At 40.2% G+C, this 22,361-nt stretch overlaps 1 protein-coding gene across 6 annotated transcripts in view; it reads left to right on the plus strand.

Annotated features, from left to right (window-relative positions):
* The window catches only part of LOC143021928 (copine-8-like), a 758,082-nt gene that overhangs the window by 519,980 nt on the left and 215,741 nt on the right, over positions 1-22,361 (plus strand). For all 6 annotated transcript variants that reach the window (XM_076179807.1, XM_076179806.1, XM_076179811.1 and 3 more), the window contains exons 2-4: positions 18,120-18,215; positions 18,762-18,936; positions 19,152-19,268. In XM_076179807.1, coding sequence (XP_076035922.1) covers positions 18,121-18,215; positions 18,762-18,936; positions 19,152-19,268 — 387 coding nt within the window. In that variant the 5' untranslated portion in view covers position 18,120. The remainder of the gene's footprint in view (positions 1-18,119; positions 18,216-18,761; positions 18,937-19,151; positions 19,269-22,361) is intronic.

Genomic DNA, 22,361 nt, shown 5'->3' on the forward strand with positions numbered 1-22,361 from the left:
TGCAGAGGCAGTGCAATGTAGTTCAGTTTGAAGCTTTAAGAATCATTTAGATAAACACCTAAGCAAGATACTGTAATGATTATCATTTATTTTATATTATTTGTTTTTTGTTTTGTTATCATTTGTCTGTTTATCATTATTTGCTTGATTTTCATTTATTATTAGTTATATTTCAATTTCCAAATAATTAGTGGAAAGGGTTGATGAAAGAATATTAGGATGGTTTGGACACATGAAAAGAATGAGTGAAGAAAGACTAGTAAAAGAGGTATGGAAGGTAGATGTGGAGGGAGTGAACATGAGGGGACGTCCTAGGATGAGGTGGATGGATGGGGTGAAGGGGGCTCTGGGGAAGAGGGGAATGTCTGTTGAGGAAGGACGGGAGAGGACAGAAGACGGGTGAATGGAGTATGGTTGTATATGGATGTTGTGATTGCATGAGGTGGAATGGGAGGGGGGATGAGGGGTGAGGTAGTATGTGTGAGCAAATTTTTGATGCAGCCCAAAGGGATTTCTCCCCGTTCTCTCCTTTTAAGCAATGGGGGGACGGAGAGGGGGGGTCGCCGATTTAATGAAGCGGCCTTGCTGTGGATGTGCTGTGTCTTGCGACACTGCTTCTGACCCAGGGCAGTGAACAAGGTGCAGGGATGACCCGTCATTCAGGAGGTGCTCAGATAAGAGGGAGGGTGGAGGGGTGTGGAGTGTATTCAGGGATGGAATGGGTGGGAATGATTTTATACCTTTTTCTTTTTGGCTACCTCCCTGGTAAGGGGGAAAAAGTCTTGGTATATGTATGTATGTATATTTCAATTTATTACTATTTACTATTTACCTGTTTGTTTATTATTAACTATACCTATGCATTTATTGATGTATTTTATTAATTATTTACATTATTATAGTTTTTATTTATTAATTGATTTATTATTGTGATTTTTTTCACATCTGACCTAGATATGGACCAAAAGGTCTCCTGTCGGCATGCTCTGCCCTTGTAATCCTTTGTAAAATATTGTCAACCTCTGGCAACCACATTGCATAAAAAACATTCTGTATATTGAAATAGCATCAACATTTCTATAGCTATTTCCTTTTTTGCTACAGAATTGTGTTTATGGAGATATTTGGCAACTCCTCCCACCAGCATAACCTACAAAGACAGTGGACAGGGCACCAGTACTTTTGAAAAGGTCAAAGAAAGTTGATGTCGCTCCTGGCACTCACCGTACATAACAGTTTTGATTCCTCGCCCTGTATTGTTGCTGTGATCATGGAAAAATTAACAAGAAACAAGAGAGTGAAGCAGCAAAATATAGAGAGGGCCCGTGTGTGCCTGAAATAGAAAAAAGAAAGAAAAAAGAAAGAGGAGAAAAGCAGCACAGCTGCGCCCAGCACTCCGCAACTGTTTACTAGCCACGCCTACCTTACACCTCCACCCATGCCACACCAATCACCCTTACCTCACACCTCACCAGCAAGGAAAAGGAAATTGGAGATTTGCTATACATTGCAACCATCAAACAAATGGTCGCAAAAATTTATATCCCCTGTCCTGTAAATTTTATGTTTTTGTTCTTTCTGTTGTAATATCTTCAGTTGTTCTTTATGGATTTTTGAAAGAAAACATCATGCTCTTTATTTTCTACATTAAAAAATAAATTAAATTTGAATTAAAAAAAAGTATTTATGAAATCTGAAATTTGCAGCATTTTTTAATTATTCAGAGAAACTAATAAGAAATCAGAGGTATTAGTTTGAAAAAATGTATTCAATAAGATTTGTTCCCCAGACTTTTAAGCTTTCATTTCATACCAAGCTGAATGATGTGGAAGGATTTTCCATAAATTAAAGCTTCACTATAGCTCACTATACCTCACTATATCTTCATTAAATATTCACTATCCCTTATATATACATGGGAGGAGCACATTACCCTGAAGAATTACACACTAATGTAAGGGTTATACCTATATTCATTAAACACACATTTGAAAAAAAAAATTCACCTACTCTATAAAGCGATGCAACACTCCCTTAATACTCACTTCCAGTCTGCTGCCACTCCCCTTGTACATCTCATCACCTTACTTTTACCCACATTTATCTTTAACTTCCTTCTTTCGCACACTTTCCCAAACTCTGTCACTAACTTCCTCAATCCCTCCTCTGATTCTACCACAAATGCAGTGTTGTCAGCAAACAACAACTGGCTTATCTCTCACTTTTCTCCATTTTCTTTAACCATCTCCAATCCCTGACCCACCACCCTTGCATTTACCTCTCGCACCACCCCATCCATATATAAATTGAACAGCCAGGGTGACATAATTCATCCCTGATAAAGTCCCACCTTTACCTCAAACCACTCACTCTCTCCATTTCGAATCCTAACACAAGCTCTACTACTCTCATAAAAACTCTTGACTGCTCTTAATAGCTTTCCTCCTATCCCATATACAAAGGATTACAAAGGCGGAGCATGCCAACAGGAGACCTTTTGGTCCATAACTAGGTCGAATGCAAAAAAATATATAAATGATTAAAAAAATAGATAAAATAAAATAAAAATTATAATATAAATAATAAAATTAATAATACATAGGCATAGTTCAATGATAAACAAACAGGTAAATAGTAAATAATAAACTGACAAATAATAATAAATGGAAATCAAGCAAATAAATAATAAACAAATTATCAAATAATATAAAATGGCAGTCATTACAACATCTTGCTTAAATGTTTATCATCATATATATTAATACGATAGCGTGTGTGTTATTTTGTGTGTCGCGCTTCTCGAATGGTTGAAATAAGGCGTGTTTGTTCCGTAGATTATTATTATCTCAATAATAATAATACGATAGCGTGTGTGTTATTTATTTATTTTGTTTGTCACGCTTACATCAAAAGCAACGACCTTCCATGGTGTCGAAGTTCTCGAAGGTGCCGAAGTTCTCGAACGTGCCGAAGTTCTCGAAGGTGTCGAGGTTCTCGAAGTTCTCGAAAGTGCCGGAATTGTCGAAGGTGCCGAAGTTCTCGAAGGTGCCAAAGTTCTCGAAGGGGCCGAAGTTCGCGAAGGCGCCGAAGTTCGCGAAGGCGCCGAAGTTCTCGAAGGCGCCGAAGTTCTCGAAGGTGCCGAAGTTCTCGAAGGTGCCGAAGCTCTCGAAGGTGCCGAAGTTCTCGAAAGTGCCGAAGTTCTTGAAGGTCTGGAAGGTCTCGAAGTTCTGGAAGGTCTCGAACTTCTGGAAGGTCTCGAAGATCAAATGAAAATGAAGAAAGAAAATATGGACAGCTCTATATAATTGAAACAAATGAAGCATTAAATCTGAGGTCAAATGCTAATCAAAATTCTAATTGCTTATATTCAGTTTTCGAAAAAATATCTCAAGCAATGGTCGATAATCTTTATGTAGAGGCATATAAAAACATGAGAACTGTCGAACTTGAAGAGCAACAGAGAGCTACATTACAAAATATCCCTCCCAGAAAAATAACCATGCAATTTATTGCCGGCCCTGATGCGAGGAGATATAATAATAAAAAAAATGATGAAATTGCAGCAATATTTGTCGGTGATGATGGAGCACCTCCTGTCCAGCGTGACATTATAGTGTACCCTGAGGGACAACAGAGGGAGAGGATATCCTACCTCTCTTGCCATCTTGATGCAATGATTTACCCTCTTCTCTTTCGTGTAATTTACACGGGTTCCGCTAGTATATATTAATACGATAGCGTGCGTGTTATTTTGTGTGTCACGCTTCTCGAATGGTTGAAATAAGGCATGTTTGTTCCGTAGACTTTATTATGATTATCATTATTATTATTATTATTATTATTATTATTATTATTGCTGTTGTTATTATTATTATTATTATTATTATTATTATTATTATTATTATTATTATACGATAACGTGTGTGTTATTTTGTGTGTCACGCTTACATCAAAAGCAATGACCTTCCATGGTGTCGAAGTTGTTGTTGTTGTTGTTGTCGTTCCCTAGACTGTCCGAGCAGTCCCGTCTCCCCAAGGAAGGCCACAGCCGAAACTGGGTTTTCCCACAAATCCTTTATAGAGTGTATGTTGTGTTGTTTGCGTGCATGATTGTGTATAATGCAGTCTTCCATTATGTGTTGTATGGTATGGGGTGAAGTGTTACATCCTGGGCAGCTGTTCACAACACGGTCGTCCAGCCTCTTCTGGTAGCTTAGAAGTGCTGGGTGGTGACCGCATCGCAGTCTGGCCAAGTGGACTCTGTCCTTTCGTGGGAGAGAGGATTCAGAAGGGTGGATATCAGGGGGTCTGGCATGCAGCAGTGTGTTGTCTTTCAGTGTGTTAATGGAGCGGTGAGTGATATGATTATGAATATGTTTCCGGAGGCTGGTATTTGGTGGCTGTGGAGGAAGAGAAGAGAGTATCTGTGCGTAATAAAGGTCTTTGGGTGTAGTTTTAATGTTTCTTGGTGTGTGTGGGTGTTCTGCTATGTAGTGTAGCGGGTGTGATGTGTTTGTGGTGGCTGCAGCAAGTGTTTGTGTGCCTTTCATGTCGAGGTGGTCCTTGACTTTGAGGACTTTTGTTTCATGGTGTAAATGGTCTGTAGGTGTTGTATTTGTGCAGCCTATAATTGTTTTTAGGGCTTTGTTTTGTATGATTTGAAGGGTGTTGTGGTGTGTCTCACTGAGATTAGGAGCCCATGCAGGACTCGCATAATTCATCACTGAGCGTATGCATTGTTTGTATATTGTTATATTAGTTTCTTTGTTTTGTCCAAATGTTGTTCCAGTGATTGACTTAAGTGCGTTAAGTCTAGGTGTGCATTTGTTTTTTATGTTTGTGAGGTGTTGTTTGAAAGACATGGATGTATCGTATGTTACACCAAGAATTTTCGGTGTGTTTGTGTGTGGTATTAGAGTGTTGTTGATGTAGAGATGAGGTATGTATTTGTGTTCTTTTGTCCAGTTGGTGAGAAGTGTTGCTGTAGATTTGGTTGGAGCTATTTTGAGTCTGTTTGTGATGAACCATGTGTTGAGTGTGTCAAGGTAAGGCTGGATTATTTCTGCAGCTTTGTCTGTGTTACGATGTGTGCATGTGATTGTTATGTCGTCTGCGTAGGAAGAGATTTGTATTTCTGAGGTGTCTGGTGTGGGTAAGTCATGCATGTATAGATTAAATAATGTGGGGGATAGAACTGAGCCCTGTGGTACTCCGTTCTTAATGTTTCTTATGTGCGATGATTGGCCATTATATGACACATGAGCATTCCTGCCTGCCAGATAATTGGCCAGCCATCTTTTGGTGTTATTGTGCATGTCTGTGTTATATATTTTATTTGTTAGGTTGTGGCGGGGGATAGCATCAAAAGCTTTACTAATGTCCAATGTTATAAGAAGTGTTCTGTGGTGGGGCCTACCTGAATTGATGCCATCTAAATTTCTTTGTGTGAGGTTTGTCAGAAGAGTGTTTGTGGAGTGTAGTGGCCTAAAACCGTGTTGTGAGTCAGCAAGGGGAATATATGGTGTGACAAGTTTAAGTATTAGGCGTTCAATGACTTTAGAGGGGGTGCAGAGAAGTGTGATTGGGCGGTGCGATGTTGGGATTGTTGGGTCTTTGTTCGGTTTTGGAATGGTGATTATTTTACCATGCTTCCAGATGTCGGGTATAGTGTTGTGTGAATAGCTGTAGTTTGCAATGTTTGTGAGTGCGTGTATACCTTGTGGTCCAATGTGTTTTAGGTGGATGTTGCTTATGTTATCAGGGCCACAGGCAGATGAGTGCTTGAGATTATGCATTATGAGTTTTGTCTGACTGTCTATGAAGGGTGCATAGTCTGAGTCTGTGGGGAAGTCTTTCTTTCGTCGAATGGTGCGTCGGTCGTCAGGGTGAGATGTAAGATGGCTCGTCTGTGCAAAATGACGTATGAGTGCGTTTGCTTGTTGTCTGTTTGAGGGTAGAATATCTGTTGTTGTGATTATTGCTGCGTGAGAGCGTGTAGTGTTAGTGTTGGATAGTGTGATGCTGTTGAGTGTTTTGTACAATTTGCTGGTGTTTGTTTTGTGATCAAGTGTATTGATAAAGTTTTGCCAATTTTGTGTTTTTTGTTTGTGTATTTTATTGGCAATCACAGTGTTTAGTGTTTGTATTTGGTCTGCTATGTTTTGAGGGATAGGTGTGGGGGTATCGTGTTTAAGTGTGTCACGTTGTCCGATGAGGCCTTGGATTTCTGGTGTGAAGTTGGGGTTGTGTGATTTTCTGTTGCCTCTAGGAATGTATCTCTTGTCTGCGTTTTGTATGATTGTATTAAAAGCGTGCACAGCATTGTTTATGTTTGTGATTGGTGTACTGTTAAGTGTTTCAAATGTTGTTCTGTCTCTTCAGTAAAGGCTTCCCAGTTAGCTCTCTTGTAATTGGTGTAAGTGTGTCTGTGGCCAGCTGGGGTGCATCTTGTTTTGGTGGTGATGATGATTGGAAGGTGGTCAGAGCCAAGGGCTCCGACCACTCTCCATGATGTTGTTGGGGTTAGGCAGGGGGAGCAAAAGGTGATATCAGGAGAGGAGGGAGTGTAGAGGGCTTGGTATGGGATATGTGTATGATTATGCGTGTTGTTGTTGTTGTTGTCGTTCCCTAGACTGTCTGTCCGAGCAGTCCCGTCTCCCCAAGGAAGGCCACAGCCGAGACTGGGTTTTCCCACAAATCCTTTATAGAGTGTATGTTGTGTTGTTTGCGTGCATGATTGTGTATAATGCAGTCTTCCATTATGTGTTGTATGGTATGGGGTGAAGTGTTACATCCTGGGCAGCTGTTCACAACACGGTCGTCCAGCCTCTTCTGGTAGCTTAGAAGTGCTGGGTGGTGACCGCATCGCAGTCTGGCCAAGTGGACTCTGTCCTTTCGTGGGAGAGAGGATTCAGAAGGGTGGATATCAGGGGGTCTGGCATGCAGCAGTGTGTTGTCTTTCAGTGTGTTAATGGAGCGGTGAGTGATATGATTATGAATATGTTTCCGGAGGCTGGTATTTGGTGGTTGTGGAGGAAGAGAAGAGAGTATCTGTGCGTAATAAAGGTCTTTGGGTGTAGTTTTAATGTTTCTTGGTGTGTGTGGGTGTTCTGCTATGTAGTGTAGCGGGTGTGATGTGTTTGTGGTGGCTGCAGCAAGTGTTTGTGTGCCTCTCATGTCGAGGTGGTCCTTGACTTTGAGGACTTTTGTTTCATGGTGTAAGTGGTCTGTAGGTGATTATGCGTGTTGTTCATGATAGTCAATGAGTCGAATTGAGTCTGTATATCAAGCCCTCTGTCTGTGTCAGGGTTGTTGACATACCAGGCAGACGACTTGGCGTTGAAGTCACCACCCATGATCAGGTTGGGGATTGAGGTTAGTTGGCTAAGTTGAGGTCTGAAGGTGTTTGGAACTGTGGGGGATGATTGGGGGGGAATGTACATGTTAACTATTGTCAGTGTTGAATTGTTGCCTGTGCGGATACGAATGGATTGGGTTTCTGTTGTGTTATCTGTGGTAGGGAGGAGAATTTTGGTTGTGGCACTTGTGTCCACAAAACAGATGGAGTGGTGGATCAGGGTGATGAGTCCACCGCCATTGCCGTCAGTCCGGTCTTGTCTGATGGTGGTGTAATTATGAAATGATGGTGTTTTGTGTGAGTGTCTTAGTTTTGTTTCTTGTAAAATCGCAATGTGTATGTTGTGTTGTTTAAGAAAGTGTTCAAGTTCATGTTTTTTAGTGTTAATACCGTCAATGTTGTGTTGTAATATGTTGATGTTGTGTGTTTTGTATGTGTTGTATGTTGCCGTTTGGGGTTGAGGTTGGGGTGGTAGTGGGGAAGGTGTAGGATCTGGGTCAGATGGGGGGAAAGGAGAGATCGGGGACAAAGGAAGGGGAAGACTAATCGGGGGTAAGGGTAAAGGGAAATTGGGAGTGGGTAAGGGTGTTGGCTGTGGTTGGGGAGGTGGGAGTGGGGTTACTGGAGGGCAGGTAGAACATGTCCAAGTGTTTGTGTATTGGTTTGTGTCAGCAAGTGTTGTACAAGTGAGGTGGGCCCAGTTTTTGCACATATTGCACTGAACTGAGCCCTTTGTCTGTCTGCTCGAAGTAATGGGTTTAGAGCATGTTGGGCATGTGTATTTTGTGGTGGACCCAGGATTGCTCTCTACATCTCTGGCTAAAAGTAGAAGAGGGGTGATCGCCGGAAAATCATCCCTCAGTGCAGAAAAAACGTAACATTGTGTGTTGGAAAAAAAAAGATTGTGGTACTCCCCCAGGTAGGCGTAGCTCCTCCTTGGGGATCGGTGCCATCTGCGTAGAGCTGATGGCCAGGGGTGGTTGCTGCTGATTGGCCCCCAACTCTTGGGGTTGGGGGGTGGTCCCACGACGTAGACGTTGCAGCTCCAGGACTTGGTGTCGAAGTTCTCGAAGCTGCCGAAGTTCTCGAAGGTGCCAAAGTTCTCGAAGGTGCCGAAGTTCTCGAAGGTGTCGAGGTTCTCGAAGTTCTCGAAAGTGTCGAAATTGTCGAAGGTGCCGAAGTTCTCGAAGGTGCCAAAGTTCTCGAAGGGGCCGAAGTTCGCGAAGGCGCCGAAGTTCTCGAAGGCGCCGAAGTTCTCGAAGTCGCCGAAGTTGTCAAAGGTGCCGAAGTTCTCGAAGGTGCCGAAGTTCTCGAAGGTGCCGAAGTTATCGAAGGTGCCGTAGCTCTCGAAGGTGCCGAAGTTCTCGAAAGTGCAGAAGTTCTCGAAAGTGCCGAAGTTCTTGAAGGTCTGGAAGGTCTCGAACTTCTGGAAGGTCTCGAAGATCAAATGAAAATGAAGAAAGAAAATATGGACAGCTCTATATAATTGAAACAAATGAAACATTAAATCTGAGGTCAAATGCTAATCAAACTTCTAATTGCTTATCAGTTTTCGAAAAAAAAAAATCTCAAGCAATGGTCGATAATTTTTATCTAGGGGCATATAAAAACATGAGAACTGTCGAACTTGAAGAGCAACAGAGAGCTACATTACAAAATATCCCTCCCAGAAAAATAACCATGCAATTTATTGTCGGCCCTGATGCGAGGAGATATAATAATCCAAAAAATGATGAAATTGCAGCAATATTTGTCGGTGATGATGGAGCACCTCCTGTCCAGCGTGACATTATAGTGTACCCTGAAGGACAACAGAGGGAGAGGATATCCTACCTCTCTTGCCATCTTGATGCAATGATTTACCCTCTTCTCTTTCGTGTAATTTACACGGGTTCCGCTAGTATATATTAATACGAAAGCGTGTGTGTTATTTTGTGTGTCACGCTTCTCGAATGGTTGAAATAAGGCATGTTTGTTCCGTAGACTTTATTATTATTATCATTATTATTATTATTATTATTATCATTGTTATTGTTATTATTATTATTATTATTATTATTGTTATTATTATATGATAGCGTGTGTGTTATTTTGTGTGTCACGCTTAAATCAAAAGCAACGACCTTCCATGGTGTCGAAGTTCTCGAAGCTGCCGAAGTTCTCGAAGGTGCCAAAGTTCTCGAAGGTGCCGAAGTTCTCGAGCGTGCCGAAGTTCTCGAGCGTGCCGAAGTTCTTGAAGGTGTCGAGGTTCTCGAAGTTCTCGAAAGTGCCGAAATTGTCGAAGGTGCCGAAGTTCTCGAAGGTGCCGAAATTCTTGAAGGTGCCAAAGTTCTCGAAGGGGCCGAAGTTCGCGAAGGCGCCGAAGTTCTCGAAGGCGCCGAAGTTCTCGAAGTCGCCGAAGTTGTCGAAGGTGCCGAAGTTCGCTAAGGTGCCGAAGTTCTCGAAGGTGCCGAAGTTCTCGAAGGTGCCGAAGTTCTCGAAGGTGCCGTAGCTCTCGAAGGTGCCGAAGTTCTCGAAAGTGCAGAAGTTCTCGAAAGTGCAGAAGTTCTCGAAGTTCTGGAAGGTCTCGAAGATCAAATGAAAATGAAGAAAGAAAATATGGACAGCTCTATATAATTGAAACAAATGAAACATTAAATCTGAGGTCAAATGCTAATCAAACTTCTAATTGCTTATATTCAGTTTTCGAAAAAATATCTCAAGCAATGGTCGATAATCCTTATGTAGGGGCATATAAAAACATGAGAACTGTCGAACTTGAAGAGCAACAGAGAGCTACATTACAAAATATCCCTCCCAGAAAAATAACCATGCAATTTATTGCCGGCCCTGATGCAAGGAGATATAATAATCCAACAAATGATGAAATTGCAGCAATATTTGTCGGTGATGATGGAGCACCTCCTGTCCAGCGTAACATTATAGTGTACCCTGAAGGACAACAGAGGGAGAGGATATCCTACCTCTCTTGCCATCTTGATCCAATGATTTACCCTCTTCTCTTTCCTCATGGTGAATTTGGATGGCATATAAACATTACTCATGTAGAAAATAGGCAAACTAGAGTTCGTAACAAGGTTACTATGCAGGAATTTTATGCATATCGTCTAGCTATAAGAGGCGGCTTCAGTCCAATACACAGTGGTGGAAAACTATTTCAGCAATATATAGTTGATGCTTATGTTAAAGTAGAGGGTTGTCGTTTGAAATTCATTGCAGAAAATCAAGCACAACTAAGAGATGCAATGTATTCAGGTTTGATGGATCACCTTACAAGAAATAATGAAAATGAAGATCCTGGAGTACCTGTCATTTTGCCATCATCCTTCACAGGGAGCCCACGAAATATGCAACAATGCTATCAAGATGCAATGGCAATAGTTTGCAAGTATGGAAGGCCTGATTTATTTATAACATATACTTGCAATCCAAAATGTCGAGAAGTAACTGAAAACTTACAGCCTCATGAAACTGCACAGAACAGACCTGATTTGTTGGCACAAGTTTTCAAACAACATCTCAATGAATTAATGATTGACATAAAGGACAGACATGTACTTGGGGTACCTATTGCTGCGATACATGTTATTGAATTTCAGAAAAGAGGTCTCCCGCATTGTCACATGCTAATCATGCTGCTTGAAGAAGATAAAGTTAGAACTAAAGAACAAATTGATAATATTGTTTCAGCTGAATTACCATTATAACATGATCCAGAATTGAGAGAATTAGTGAAAAAACTCATGATTCATGGACCCTGCGGTACATTTAATCCCAATTCAATCTGTATGGTAGAGGGAGAGTGTCAAAAGAAATTTCCTATGCCGTATCAGGAGGAGACTATAACAAATGTTTCTGGATATCCTCTACAGACGCAGAAATAATGGAGATTCTGTTAGAGTGGGCGTCCATGAGGTTGATTGCAGGTTTGTAGTACCATATAATAAATATTTTCTCAGAAAATATGGTGCTCACATTAATGTAGAAGTGTGTATATCGGTAAAAAGTGTGAAATAATTTTTCAAATATGTCTATAAAGGACATGATTGCGCAATGATGGAAATGAATATGAACAACAATCAAACTAATGAAAATGAATATAATGAAATTAAACAATATATTTCGTGTAGATATGTATCTCCGCCTGAAGCATTTTGGCGTTTGTCAGAATATAAAATGTATGGACAGTCACACACAGTTTACCGACTGGCACTCCATTTGCCTGACCAGCAACAAGTTCATTATAAGCCGGGCGAACAAAGACAGGCTGCTGCCCGTGCAGAAGGACAAGACACGCAATTAACTGCATGGTTCAAACTTAACCAAAGTGACGTGGATGCAAGAGCCCACCTTTATACTGATATCCCTGAATATTATGTATTTAATAACCAAAGCAACACTTGGACCAGAAGACAACGTCACCGCCAGATTGTAACGAGAATGTACTCTGCCAGTCCTAGAAATGCTGAGAAATTCCATTTAAGGATACTTCTTCTTCATGTACCAGGTGCAACTTCTTTTGATGACTTGAAAACTGTAGGAGGTGAACAGTTGCCGACCTTTAAGGATGCCTGTATTCGATTGCAACTGCTTGAAGATGACAACGAACTAGAAATGGCTTTGAGTAAGGCAGCTATATATCAAATGCCACGACAGCTTCTCAACATGTTTGCAATGATTTGTATTCAATACACCACAAAATGCCTTACAATTATGGAATGATATCAAACACCTTATGATAGAGGACCTTTTATGCCAATATGATAATAATGTTGCAGAAAATATCGCTCTGCATCACATAAACATTATTTTGGGTGAAAACGGCATGAATTGTGCAATGCTTGGTCTGCCAGAACCAATCAGTGAGGCTCCTGCCATTCAACATATGGAAGAAATTCAAGAAGTCAATCCTAAAGTACTAAATATTGAGCAAAGATATGTATTTAATAGTGTCATTAACGCTGTAAGTGAAATAGATAGAGGATTAGAAACCAACCACCGACTGTTTTACTTGGATGCACCTGGCGGCTCTGGCAAAACTTTTCTATTCAATATGATTCATGATTACCTGGTGGCTCAAAATGTGGCTGTTAGTACTTCTGCTTGGACAGGTATTGCAGCAACACTATTGAAAAATGGAAAAACTCTTCACAGTATCTTCAAACTTCCTGTTCCTTTGACTGAGACAATTACCTGCAATATTCCGCCTAATTCTGACCAAGCCAATATTCTCAGGCAGGTGAAAGTCTTCATTATTGATGAGGCGTCGATGATCCCTCGATATGCATTGAATGCTATTGATAATTGTTTACAAGATATTATGAATAATAATAGCATATTTGGTGGTAAAGTCATCATATTAGGAGGAGACTTCAGGCAAGTTCTGCCTGTGGTTCCTAGAGCTCCACCTGCTGCAGTATTGGATGTATGCTTAAAGAAGTCTCCAATGTGGCACAATTTTCATCAACTTAAACTCTCTCAGAATATGAGGACTAATGAAAACGAACAAGTTTTCTCACAATGGCTCTTACAAATTGGAAATGGTCGAGTGCAGAGTTCACTTGATAACGTTTCTGATGATACGATCGATATCCCAGAACAATGTGTATGCATTGACTCTTTAGTATCAGACATATTTGATAATTGCACCCAAGACAAAATGGAAAGTAGAGTTTTGTCACCAAAAAATGTAGATTGCTTGAAAGTTAATGAAGATATTCTACGAAGACTACCAACTGAGAGCAAAACATATCTAAGTATAGATTCAGTATCATCAGACAATGAAATGGAAGCCAATAATTATCCAATCGAATTCATAAATTCACTTACGCCTTCGGGAATGCCTCCTCATCGTCTCAATCTTAAAGTTGGATCTATTATTATGCTGCTTCGAAACCTGTCAATAACGCAAGGACTATGTAATGGAACGCGTTTAGAAGTATTAGAGCTTCATAACCACAGTATTCTAGCTTCAATCATGAGTGGATCTCATGCTCAGGAGCGAGTTTTAATTCCAAGAATTAAACTTAATCCCAGTGACGTAAATATTCCATTTGTTCTGCACAGGACTCAATTTCCCGTCTGCCTATCATATTCAATGACCATTAATAAAGCTCAAGGACAGACTTTTGATAAGGTTGGGATCTACCTACCACAACCTTGCTTTACTCATGGACAACTGTAGCCTTCTCAAGAGCAAGGTCTATGAACAGTGTAAGAGTGAAAATTTGTCCTAAGAATGATTCTACTCATGGCCAGAGAAGAGGAACTACCTTCACAAGAAATATTGTATATAAAGAAGTTTTGTAAATTGTTTCATGTATTGGTCATTTTTTAAAATACAATTCAAATCTTATGACATTTTATTCAAACATTAGGAACAAGATAATTAGTATTGGAAATATAATTTCGTGTAATTTACACGGGTTCCGCCGAAGTTCTCGAAGGCGCCGAAGTTCTCGAAGTCGCCGAAGTTGTCGAAGTCGCCGAAGTTGTCGAAGGTGCCGAAGTTCTCGAAGGTGACGAAATTCTCGAAAGTGCCAAAGTTCTCGAAGGCGCTGAAGTTCTCGAAGTCGCCGAAGTTGCCGAAGTTCTCGAAGGTGCCGAAGTTCTCGAAGGTGCCGAAGTTCTCGAAGGTACCGAAGCTCTCGAAGGTGCCGAAGTTCTCGAAAGTATGTCACGCTTACATCAAAAGCAACGACCTTCCATGGTGTCGAAGTTCTCGAAGCTGCCGAAGTTCTCGATAATAATCCAACAAATGATGAAATTGCAGCAATATTTGTCGGTGATGATGGAGCACCTCCTGTCCAGCGTGACATTATAGTGTACCCTGAAGGACAACAGAGGGAGAGGATATCCTACCTCTCTTGCCATCTTGATGCAATGATTTACCCTCTTCTCTTTCGTGTAATTTACACGGGTTCCGCTAGTCTAAATGAATCTTAAAGCTTTAAACTGAACTACATTGCATTCTATGAAAGCTTGCTTCTACATCCTTCTTTGTTTCCTCATCCCACCACTCACTATCCTTCCTTCTATTTCCTCCCATCTTGTTTGTTCCACACACCATCTTTGCACACCTTATGACTCCCTCCTTGAACCATCCCCATTCCTCCTCCACTCCTAATTCTACTGTATCCTTCACTCCCTCCCACTCCTCCCTCAGCTTCTTCTTATACTCCTCCTTTTCTTATACTCCTTGTCCTTTTCTTATACTCCTTGTCCTTTTCCTCTTTCTCCATCTATCCTCCACTCTCAACTTACCTTCCACCAAAAAATGATCCCCCCACTCTCTCCCCTTTGAACATGTACATCCTTAACTCTTCCTACTATACTCCTGTTTACCACTATATAGTCCATTAATGCTCTGTCTACCACCCTTCAATCCACCACCCTCTCCCATGTGTACTTATGCTTGACTTTCTTCCTAAACACTGTATTTGCTATCATCAACTTTCTTTCTAGACATATCACCATCAACTCTCCACCACAATTTTTTCCTGGGACTCCACACCTCCCAATCACTCCATCTATTGGATCATTTCCTACCCTAGCATTAAGGTCTCCAAATACAACTACATTGACATTTCTCCCTAATCCCCCTATGCACTCATTTAAAACTATCCAAAATGCCTCCCTTTCCTCTACACTCCTCTCACTACCAGGCCCATATGTACTTACAAAAACCCACATCTCCCTTCTCTTCATCAAATGCAATTGGAAATAAAACGGAATTAACCCCTTCACTCTGGGCCAAAGTCTCGCGGGCAGCATTAGCTGCCAGATGTGCGATGTTGCATCATAATACTTGCATTATAAAAAATAAAGTTATCGCTGTATTTAGCTCGTTCCCTTTCACCCATGAATTTTGATAACCATAGAAAAAATGATGAAGCCAGTTTACAGAGTATGGGGGTCACGCAGGTACAACTACAATAAATATAATCAAGACGCTGACATCGGCATCCTCGCGTACCCACTTGCTCCTCATGACGCCTACGTAGGCGTCATTGTATCGAAGGGGTTAATGTGGTGATTGATTAGTTATGAAATAATGTGTCATAGATCAGTTTGTTATATACATTTATTATGAAGCCAGTGACAGGAGCTGGACACGTATCATACGTATAGGGAGTTAATATTCTGTTTGTGTTACTGGGAAGCTCAACTATCAGTCTGTGTTTAGTACTCGTTACACCAGTATCCTTGTGTCTCTTGTTATTGTACATTTTCCAAACTTGTGTTTAGATGCATTATTTGTGATGTTTTCAGTGTAATGTTTAACCTTTGGAAGAATGGCCTTGAAGAAAAAAACCCACAAGAAGACCAGGATAGGAGAAGACAAATCACCATAGAAGTGAAACATGAAATTATTGAGAAGCAAGAATGAGGTGTGAGTATGGTTGACCTAGCACATACAATTGGACTACATCAGCAATTTGCACTATCCTCAAGAACAAGTACAAGATTAAGGAGATAGGTGCTTCAAAGGGAGTAACAATAATATCTATGCAACAGCCACATATTCTTGATGATGTTGAAAGGTGACACTATTAATGAGAGCATCATTTGTGAGAAGGTGAAAGTAATTTTTTGCCAACTTTGTCAAGAAAAAGCCAGGAACAGCAATGGACAAAGAAGAAGCATTCAAGGCAAGCTGTGGGTGGTTTGAGAAGTTTAGAAGAAGAGCTGACATCCACAGCATTGTTAGGCACACAGAGAACTTCATTGGTGACTAGAAAGTTTATGGATTCTGAGGGTTTCCTGCTGCAGCAGGTTTTAAATTGTGATGAGATGGGTCTTTTCTGGAAGAAAATGCTGAATCAAACCTATATAACAGCAGAGGAGAAGGCATTGCCTGGCCACAAGCCAATGAAAAACTTGCTCATGCTGCTGTTTTGTGCCAATGCAAGCAGCAGTTTGAAAATGAAACTGCAGCTCGTTTACCACTCAAAAGAATCCACGAGCCTTCAAGAAGTGTGAAGTCCAGAAGAGCAGGCTAAGTGTCTTTGTACTGATTGGATCAATGAGGTGTTTGGTCCTCCTGTGAAAAAATATTTGTTTGAGATGAATCTGCCACTTCATGTCTTGCTTGTTATAGACAATACTCCTGCCTGTCTTCCAGGTCTAGAAGATGACCCCTTTGATGAATTTCATTTCATTAAAATCCAGTTCCTGCCTCCCAATACCACTCCTCTACTCCAGCCCATGGACCAACAGGTCACCTCAAACTTTAAGAAATTCTACACCAAAGTGCTCTTTGAGTGTTTTGAGGTGACTAAGGGGGCCAATCTCACTTTCAGAGAGTTTTGGAAAGAACCACTTCCACATCTTTGCCTGCCTTAAAGATGATCGACAAGGCATGGGAGAGGGTCACCAAGAGAACCCTAATTAAGCTTGGAAGAAGTTTTGGCTTGACAATGTTATCGAATGCAACTTTGAGGGGTTTGAGTCAGTACCTGTGGAGATTGTAGTTGATGAGATTGTGTCTTTGGCCAAGACCATGGGGCTGAAGGTGGATCAGAACGACATTGACAAACTTGTAGAAGAGCAGAGACAGTAGCTGACCACTGAATAGTTTATGGAGTTATATTCTGTTTCACAGTAAAAAGCTGTGGAGGTGATTTTGCCAGGGGAGGATGAGGTAACAGCCTCAGCAGAGCAACAACCTTCCAGTGCAACAAGGGAGATACTTAAAGCATGGGAAACTGTTTCATTGTACGTTGAGAAGTATCACCCTAATAAGGCAGTGGCAATGTACGCTACAAATTTATTTAATAATAATGCTGTGTTGAAATTTTGCCAAATTTTGGAGTGTAAACAAAAACAATGTCTCTAGGCAGCTTTCTAGTGAAAAAGGATTCTAAAGAAAGTGCCAGTTCTGCCAATGTTTCTAAAAGATTTAAAGCTAGTGAGTCAGTTGAAGCTGTTATAGTAGGAAGTGATGAGGAATCTCCCATGGTGGAAAATTCTTCACCTCAATAATCCTCCCCCTGTCTTTGTCTCCCTTGCACTAGGAGCTAACTTTTTTTTTTTCATAACTTGGAACGGTATATATATATATATATTTTTTTTTGTTTTATTTTACTAATTATTTATTCTTTTCCAGTTTCATTTACTGTACATTAGAATTGTTTTATTTTATATGTTAATTTAAAAAACTATTTTAGATATTCAAATTATTTTGGGTATTTTTTCTGAAACATGGAATGCATTATCATATTTTACATTGATTCCTATGGGAATAATTATTTCGCTTGATGAGTGTTTTGCATTATGAGTAAGATTTGGGAATGGATTGTGCTCGTTACACGAGGTTCCATTGTATCTGAAAGAAAATCCTCTTTGTAAACATGCTAAAATTAACACTTCATGCTGCAAAGGGTTAATCCATATTCAACAAGAAATTATGGTGGCCCATCATTTTCTATTTAAAAAAATTACATAATCCATTCTATGTGCAAATATACCAATTGTTTTATTGTTTAAAGTACTACCTTGCAAATTATGAGATCTTCAGAATACAGTTTTATTTTTATTTAGATAATGCTCACTACTTTGGATATGGGGTATACCTTATATATTCATAAAATGAGTAAAAAATTCAAGTAATTTGGAAGTTGGTTAAATTTACCATTTTTCTGTGAAGATGAGTGGAACGCATTATTGAAAGTAGTTATCTTGAACCCTGATCCTGAATACACACTGTTATGTACTGTCATGTGTAAAGTTGAATAACAGTATACTAAAATACTTTTCACAGGATGGCAGCACCAGCTGGAATGTATCCCCAGGCTTCACCCGCAGGGCCACCTATTGCTGTACCTATGAGCCGTGTAGAATTGAGTGTTGCAGCTCGGTTAGTGTATACATACGTGTTGTCATAATTTTACTACACCTTTGTAAAAGGTGAATTTATGAACCCAGGCAGAAATGAAATAAATCATTGTGTCCTTTACTGTACTTTGAATATATAGAACATTCACCTGATGCTCTCAGTAAGTGACTGGTTTAATTGTTACCATAGGGGTTACTGATTGGGAGCCCTGTTGCCAAGCAGTGGTTGGCAATGGTCCCAGAACTATAGATCTCTTGTGTTTTGTTAGTGTGGGAGTATTTGTGTCACTTGTGTGTAGTAGTAGGAGGAGGCAAGCAGTTGCTGATTGTCAGCTCTCCAAAAGTAGAGAAAGTAGCTGAAGTTGATAGAGAAATATCTTGGGCTCAGGAGACAGAATGTCAACCCCTTGGGGCTGCACCTCCAGATGGAGGATAGGATTGACAATTTTTGAGGATGGGTAGCAGGTAAATGATTCTCTGATGGCCATCTTGCAAGACCACCATGTGTAGCTCCACATCAATAGTTCCAGGTTTAAAGGAAGTACAACCTATTTGTTTTTAACTGTAGGAACTTACGGGACATGGATGCCCTCAGCAAGAGTGATCCTGTGTGTGTATTGTTCATGAAAGAGCCTGGACAAGAAACTTTTTTTGAAGTTGGTCGCACAGAGATAATACAAGATTCTCTGAACCCAGAATGGGTTAAAAAATTTGAAGTGGATTACCGATTTGAGGAGAGACAAGTAAGGGACTGAAGCTCTTTTCCTTGTGTGTGTTATTGAGTTTGATTTAGTGTTCTTGTGAGGACCTTGTTTATATTAATCATTAATTCATTGCTTTTGATATGATATACACTTTGTTGTTCTTGTAAAATGAATATTGACTTTTATTTTTAAAAATTTACTCTCAGATTAAGAGATTTCTTTTAAGTGATTTGTTAATCATGTATTGTACATAGGTTCTTCGATTTTCTGTGTATGACTGGGATACCAAGAGTACTAGATTGGATGATCAAGATCAATTAGGGAGTGCTGAATGTTCCCTTGGAGAGGTTATGGCATCACAAGGCACAGAGGTAGGCTATTTCATTTCTTGGCCATACTTCATGTCTCTTTTTCCTAATGAATTTATTTTTGTACTTATTTGATTATTTTAATTATGTATTTATGTATTTATCTTTTATATATTTATTTCTGTATTTGTTTTATTACTTATTTTATGTAGACACCATTTCATGCAGAATGAAGAAAAGAGGTACAGTAATAGTGGACTGGCTTGTGAGGTTGTTTAATGTGTCTAAGGGAGGGTAGAGTGCCAGAGGGTTGGAAGAATGCCTATATAGTTCCATTTTACAAGGGAAAAGGGGACAATTGTGAGTACAATAGTTTCAGAGGGATCAGTTTGTTGAGTGTAGATGGGAAGGCTTATAGGAGAGTTTTAATTGAGAGGATTAGAGGTACAGAGGGAGTAATTGGTGAGGAACAGTGTTGGTTTAGGAAAGATAGGGCTTGCATGGATCAGATTTTTGTATGAAGGCAGATATGTGAGAAAGCTTTAGGAAAAGGTAAGGATTTTTTTAGGGGGGCATTATGGGTTTGGAAAAGGCTTATGATAGGGTAGATAGGAAGGCACTGTGGGAGGTTTTGCAGATATATGGGATTGGGGAAAGCTTTTAAGGGCAGTCAAGAGTTTCTACGAGAGTAGTTTAGCCTGTATTAGAATGGGAAATGGAAAGAATGAGTGGTTTGAGATAAAGGTGGGACTGCATCAGGGATGTGTCATGTTGCCATGGCTGTTCAATGGAAAGCTTTTAACCACTTCAATACGGGACTTAAATCTCGCGGGCAGCAACCAATGCCAGACGTATGACGTAACGAAATAATATTCGCATCATAAAATATAGTCGCCGCTTATATCGATCGTTCTCTCTTTCACCCGCGAATTTTGAAAACCACAGAGAATGGGATTCAGGTCGCATTTGGGAGAATGTAAAAACACAGGGGCGACTACAATAAATATAATCAAGACGCCGATATGGCAGCGTCGCGAATCCACTTGCTCCTCATGACGCCTACGTGTGCGGCACCGTATGGAAGGGGTTAAGGGCAGTCAAGAGTTTTTACAAGAGTAGTTTAGCCTGTGTTATAATGGGAAATGGAGAGAGTAAGTGGTTTGAGATAAAGGTGGGACTGCATCAGGGATGTCATGTTGCCGTGGCTGTTCAATGTATACATGGATGGGGTGGTGCAAGAGGTAAATGCAATGGTAATGGGCCAGGAATTGGAGATGGTTAAAGAAAATGGAGAAAAGTGGGAGATGAGCCAGTTGTTGTTTGCTGATGACACTCTTCCATATGGTGCTGCCTACGTAGGCGGCATGAGGAGCAAGTGGATACGCGAGGCTGACATCGGCATCTTGATTATGTTTATTGTAGTTGTCCCTGCATAACTGACATACTCTCTAAACTGGCTTCATCACATTTTCTATGGTTATCAAAATTCACGGGTGAAAGAGAGAATGATCGATATAAGCGGTGACTATTTTCTATGATGCGAGTATTATGACGCAACATCGTACGTCTGGCAGCTAATGCTGCCCGCGAGATTTTGGCCTGGAGTGAAGTGGTTAAGGGAGTTAGTGACAGTTTGTGAAGATATGCGATAGGAGAAAATTGAAGATAAATGTGGGTAAAAGAAAGGTAATGATGTACAAGGGTAGAGGGTGGCAGCGAGTTAAAGTCTAAATGGAGAGAGACTGGAGGAAGTGGATAGCTTTAGTCATTTGGGGTCACATGTGGTAGGAAAGGGAGTAGAAGTGGAGATAAATTGTAGACTGAGAGAAGCAAGTAAATGCTTTGGATTAAAATGTATTAAAAATAGGCAAGTGGGAATGGATGCAAAGAAGAAATTGTGTATTTACCTAGTGGGGGAAAAGAATACTGCCACCAAGTACTTCCACTTGGATCGTAAGAGGTGAGAAAAAAGGGACGGGGATTGGGACAAGGCATCCTTCTCCCTGTAACCCCACAGGGGACATTTCTAAAAAAAGTAAAGGCATAAGAGGGTCTAGGAGTTTTCGGACCAGCACCCTAAGGTTTGGGTCTTTTAATGTGCGTGGATGTGGTACAGATGAGAGTAAAAGGGAAGAGATAGGTAGTATGTTTGTGAGAAGAAAGATGGATGTGTTGGCTTTGAGTGAAACTAAATTGAAAGGGAAGGGCGAGTGTAAAACTGGGAGTGTAAGTGGGAGGTTCTCAGGAGTGAAGAGAGGGCGAGGGAGGGAAGGGGTGGCTATACTAGTAAGTGAGGAGATAGGTAAAAGTGTAGTGGAGTGGAAGGAGGTTTCCTCAAGGATAATGTGGATGAAGGTGAAACTGTGTAAGGAGATGTGGGTGTTTGTAAGTGCATATGGGCCTGGCAGTGAGAAGAGTGTAGAAGAAAGGGAGGCTTTTTGGATAGATTTAAATGAGTGCATAGAGGGATTAGGGAGAAATGTCAAAGTAATAGTACTGGGAGACCTTAATGCTAGGGTAGGAAATGATCCAATTGATGGAGTGGTTGGGAAATGTGGAGTTCCAGGAAAGAATCATAGTGGAGAGTTGATGGTGATGTGTCTAGAGAGTTGATGATAGCAAATACAGTGTTTCGGAAGAAAGTCAAGCATAAGTACACATGGGAGAGGGTAGTGGATGAAAGGGTGGTAGATAGAGCACTAATAGATTATGTAGTGGTAGATAGGAGTATGATAGGAAGGGGATCCATTCAAAAGAGTGACATAATTTGTCACTCTTAAAATAGTGATTAAAAGAGTGACAAATCAAAAGAGTGACACTCTTAAAATAGTGATTAAAAGAGTGACAAATCAAAAGTGACACAATTAAATAAAAATCAAAAGAGTGACAATTCAAACAAGTGCTTCAGATAAGGCAAAATTTTATTGATTGAACATGCCATAAAAAAATTCAGTAACTGTAATAACATAAAAAAAAAACTATTTTTAAAACAGTAGAATGTTTTTATTAATTGAACATAAAAATTGAACATGCCATAAAAACATTCAGAAACTGCAATAACATTAAAAAAATATTTTTAAAACAGTTGAAAATTTTATTAATTGAACATAAAAATTAATTAAAAGGGGTAAAATAATGTTTAATCTTTAAATTTCA

The sequence above is a fragment of the Oratosquilla oratoria genome, chromosome 43 (assembly GCF_046742065.1).
Source record: "Oratosquilla oratoria isolate Oo_2021 chromosome 43, ASM4674206v1, whole genome shotgun sequence".
Classification (NCBI taxonomy): domain Eukaryota; kingdom Metazoa; phylum Arthropoda; class Malacostraca; order Stomatopoda; family Squillidae; genus Oratosquilla; species Oratosquilla oratoria.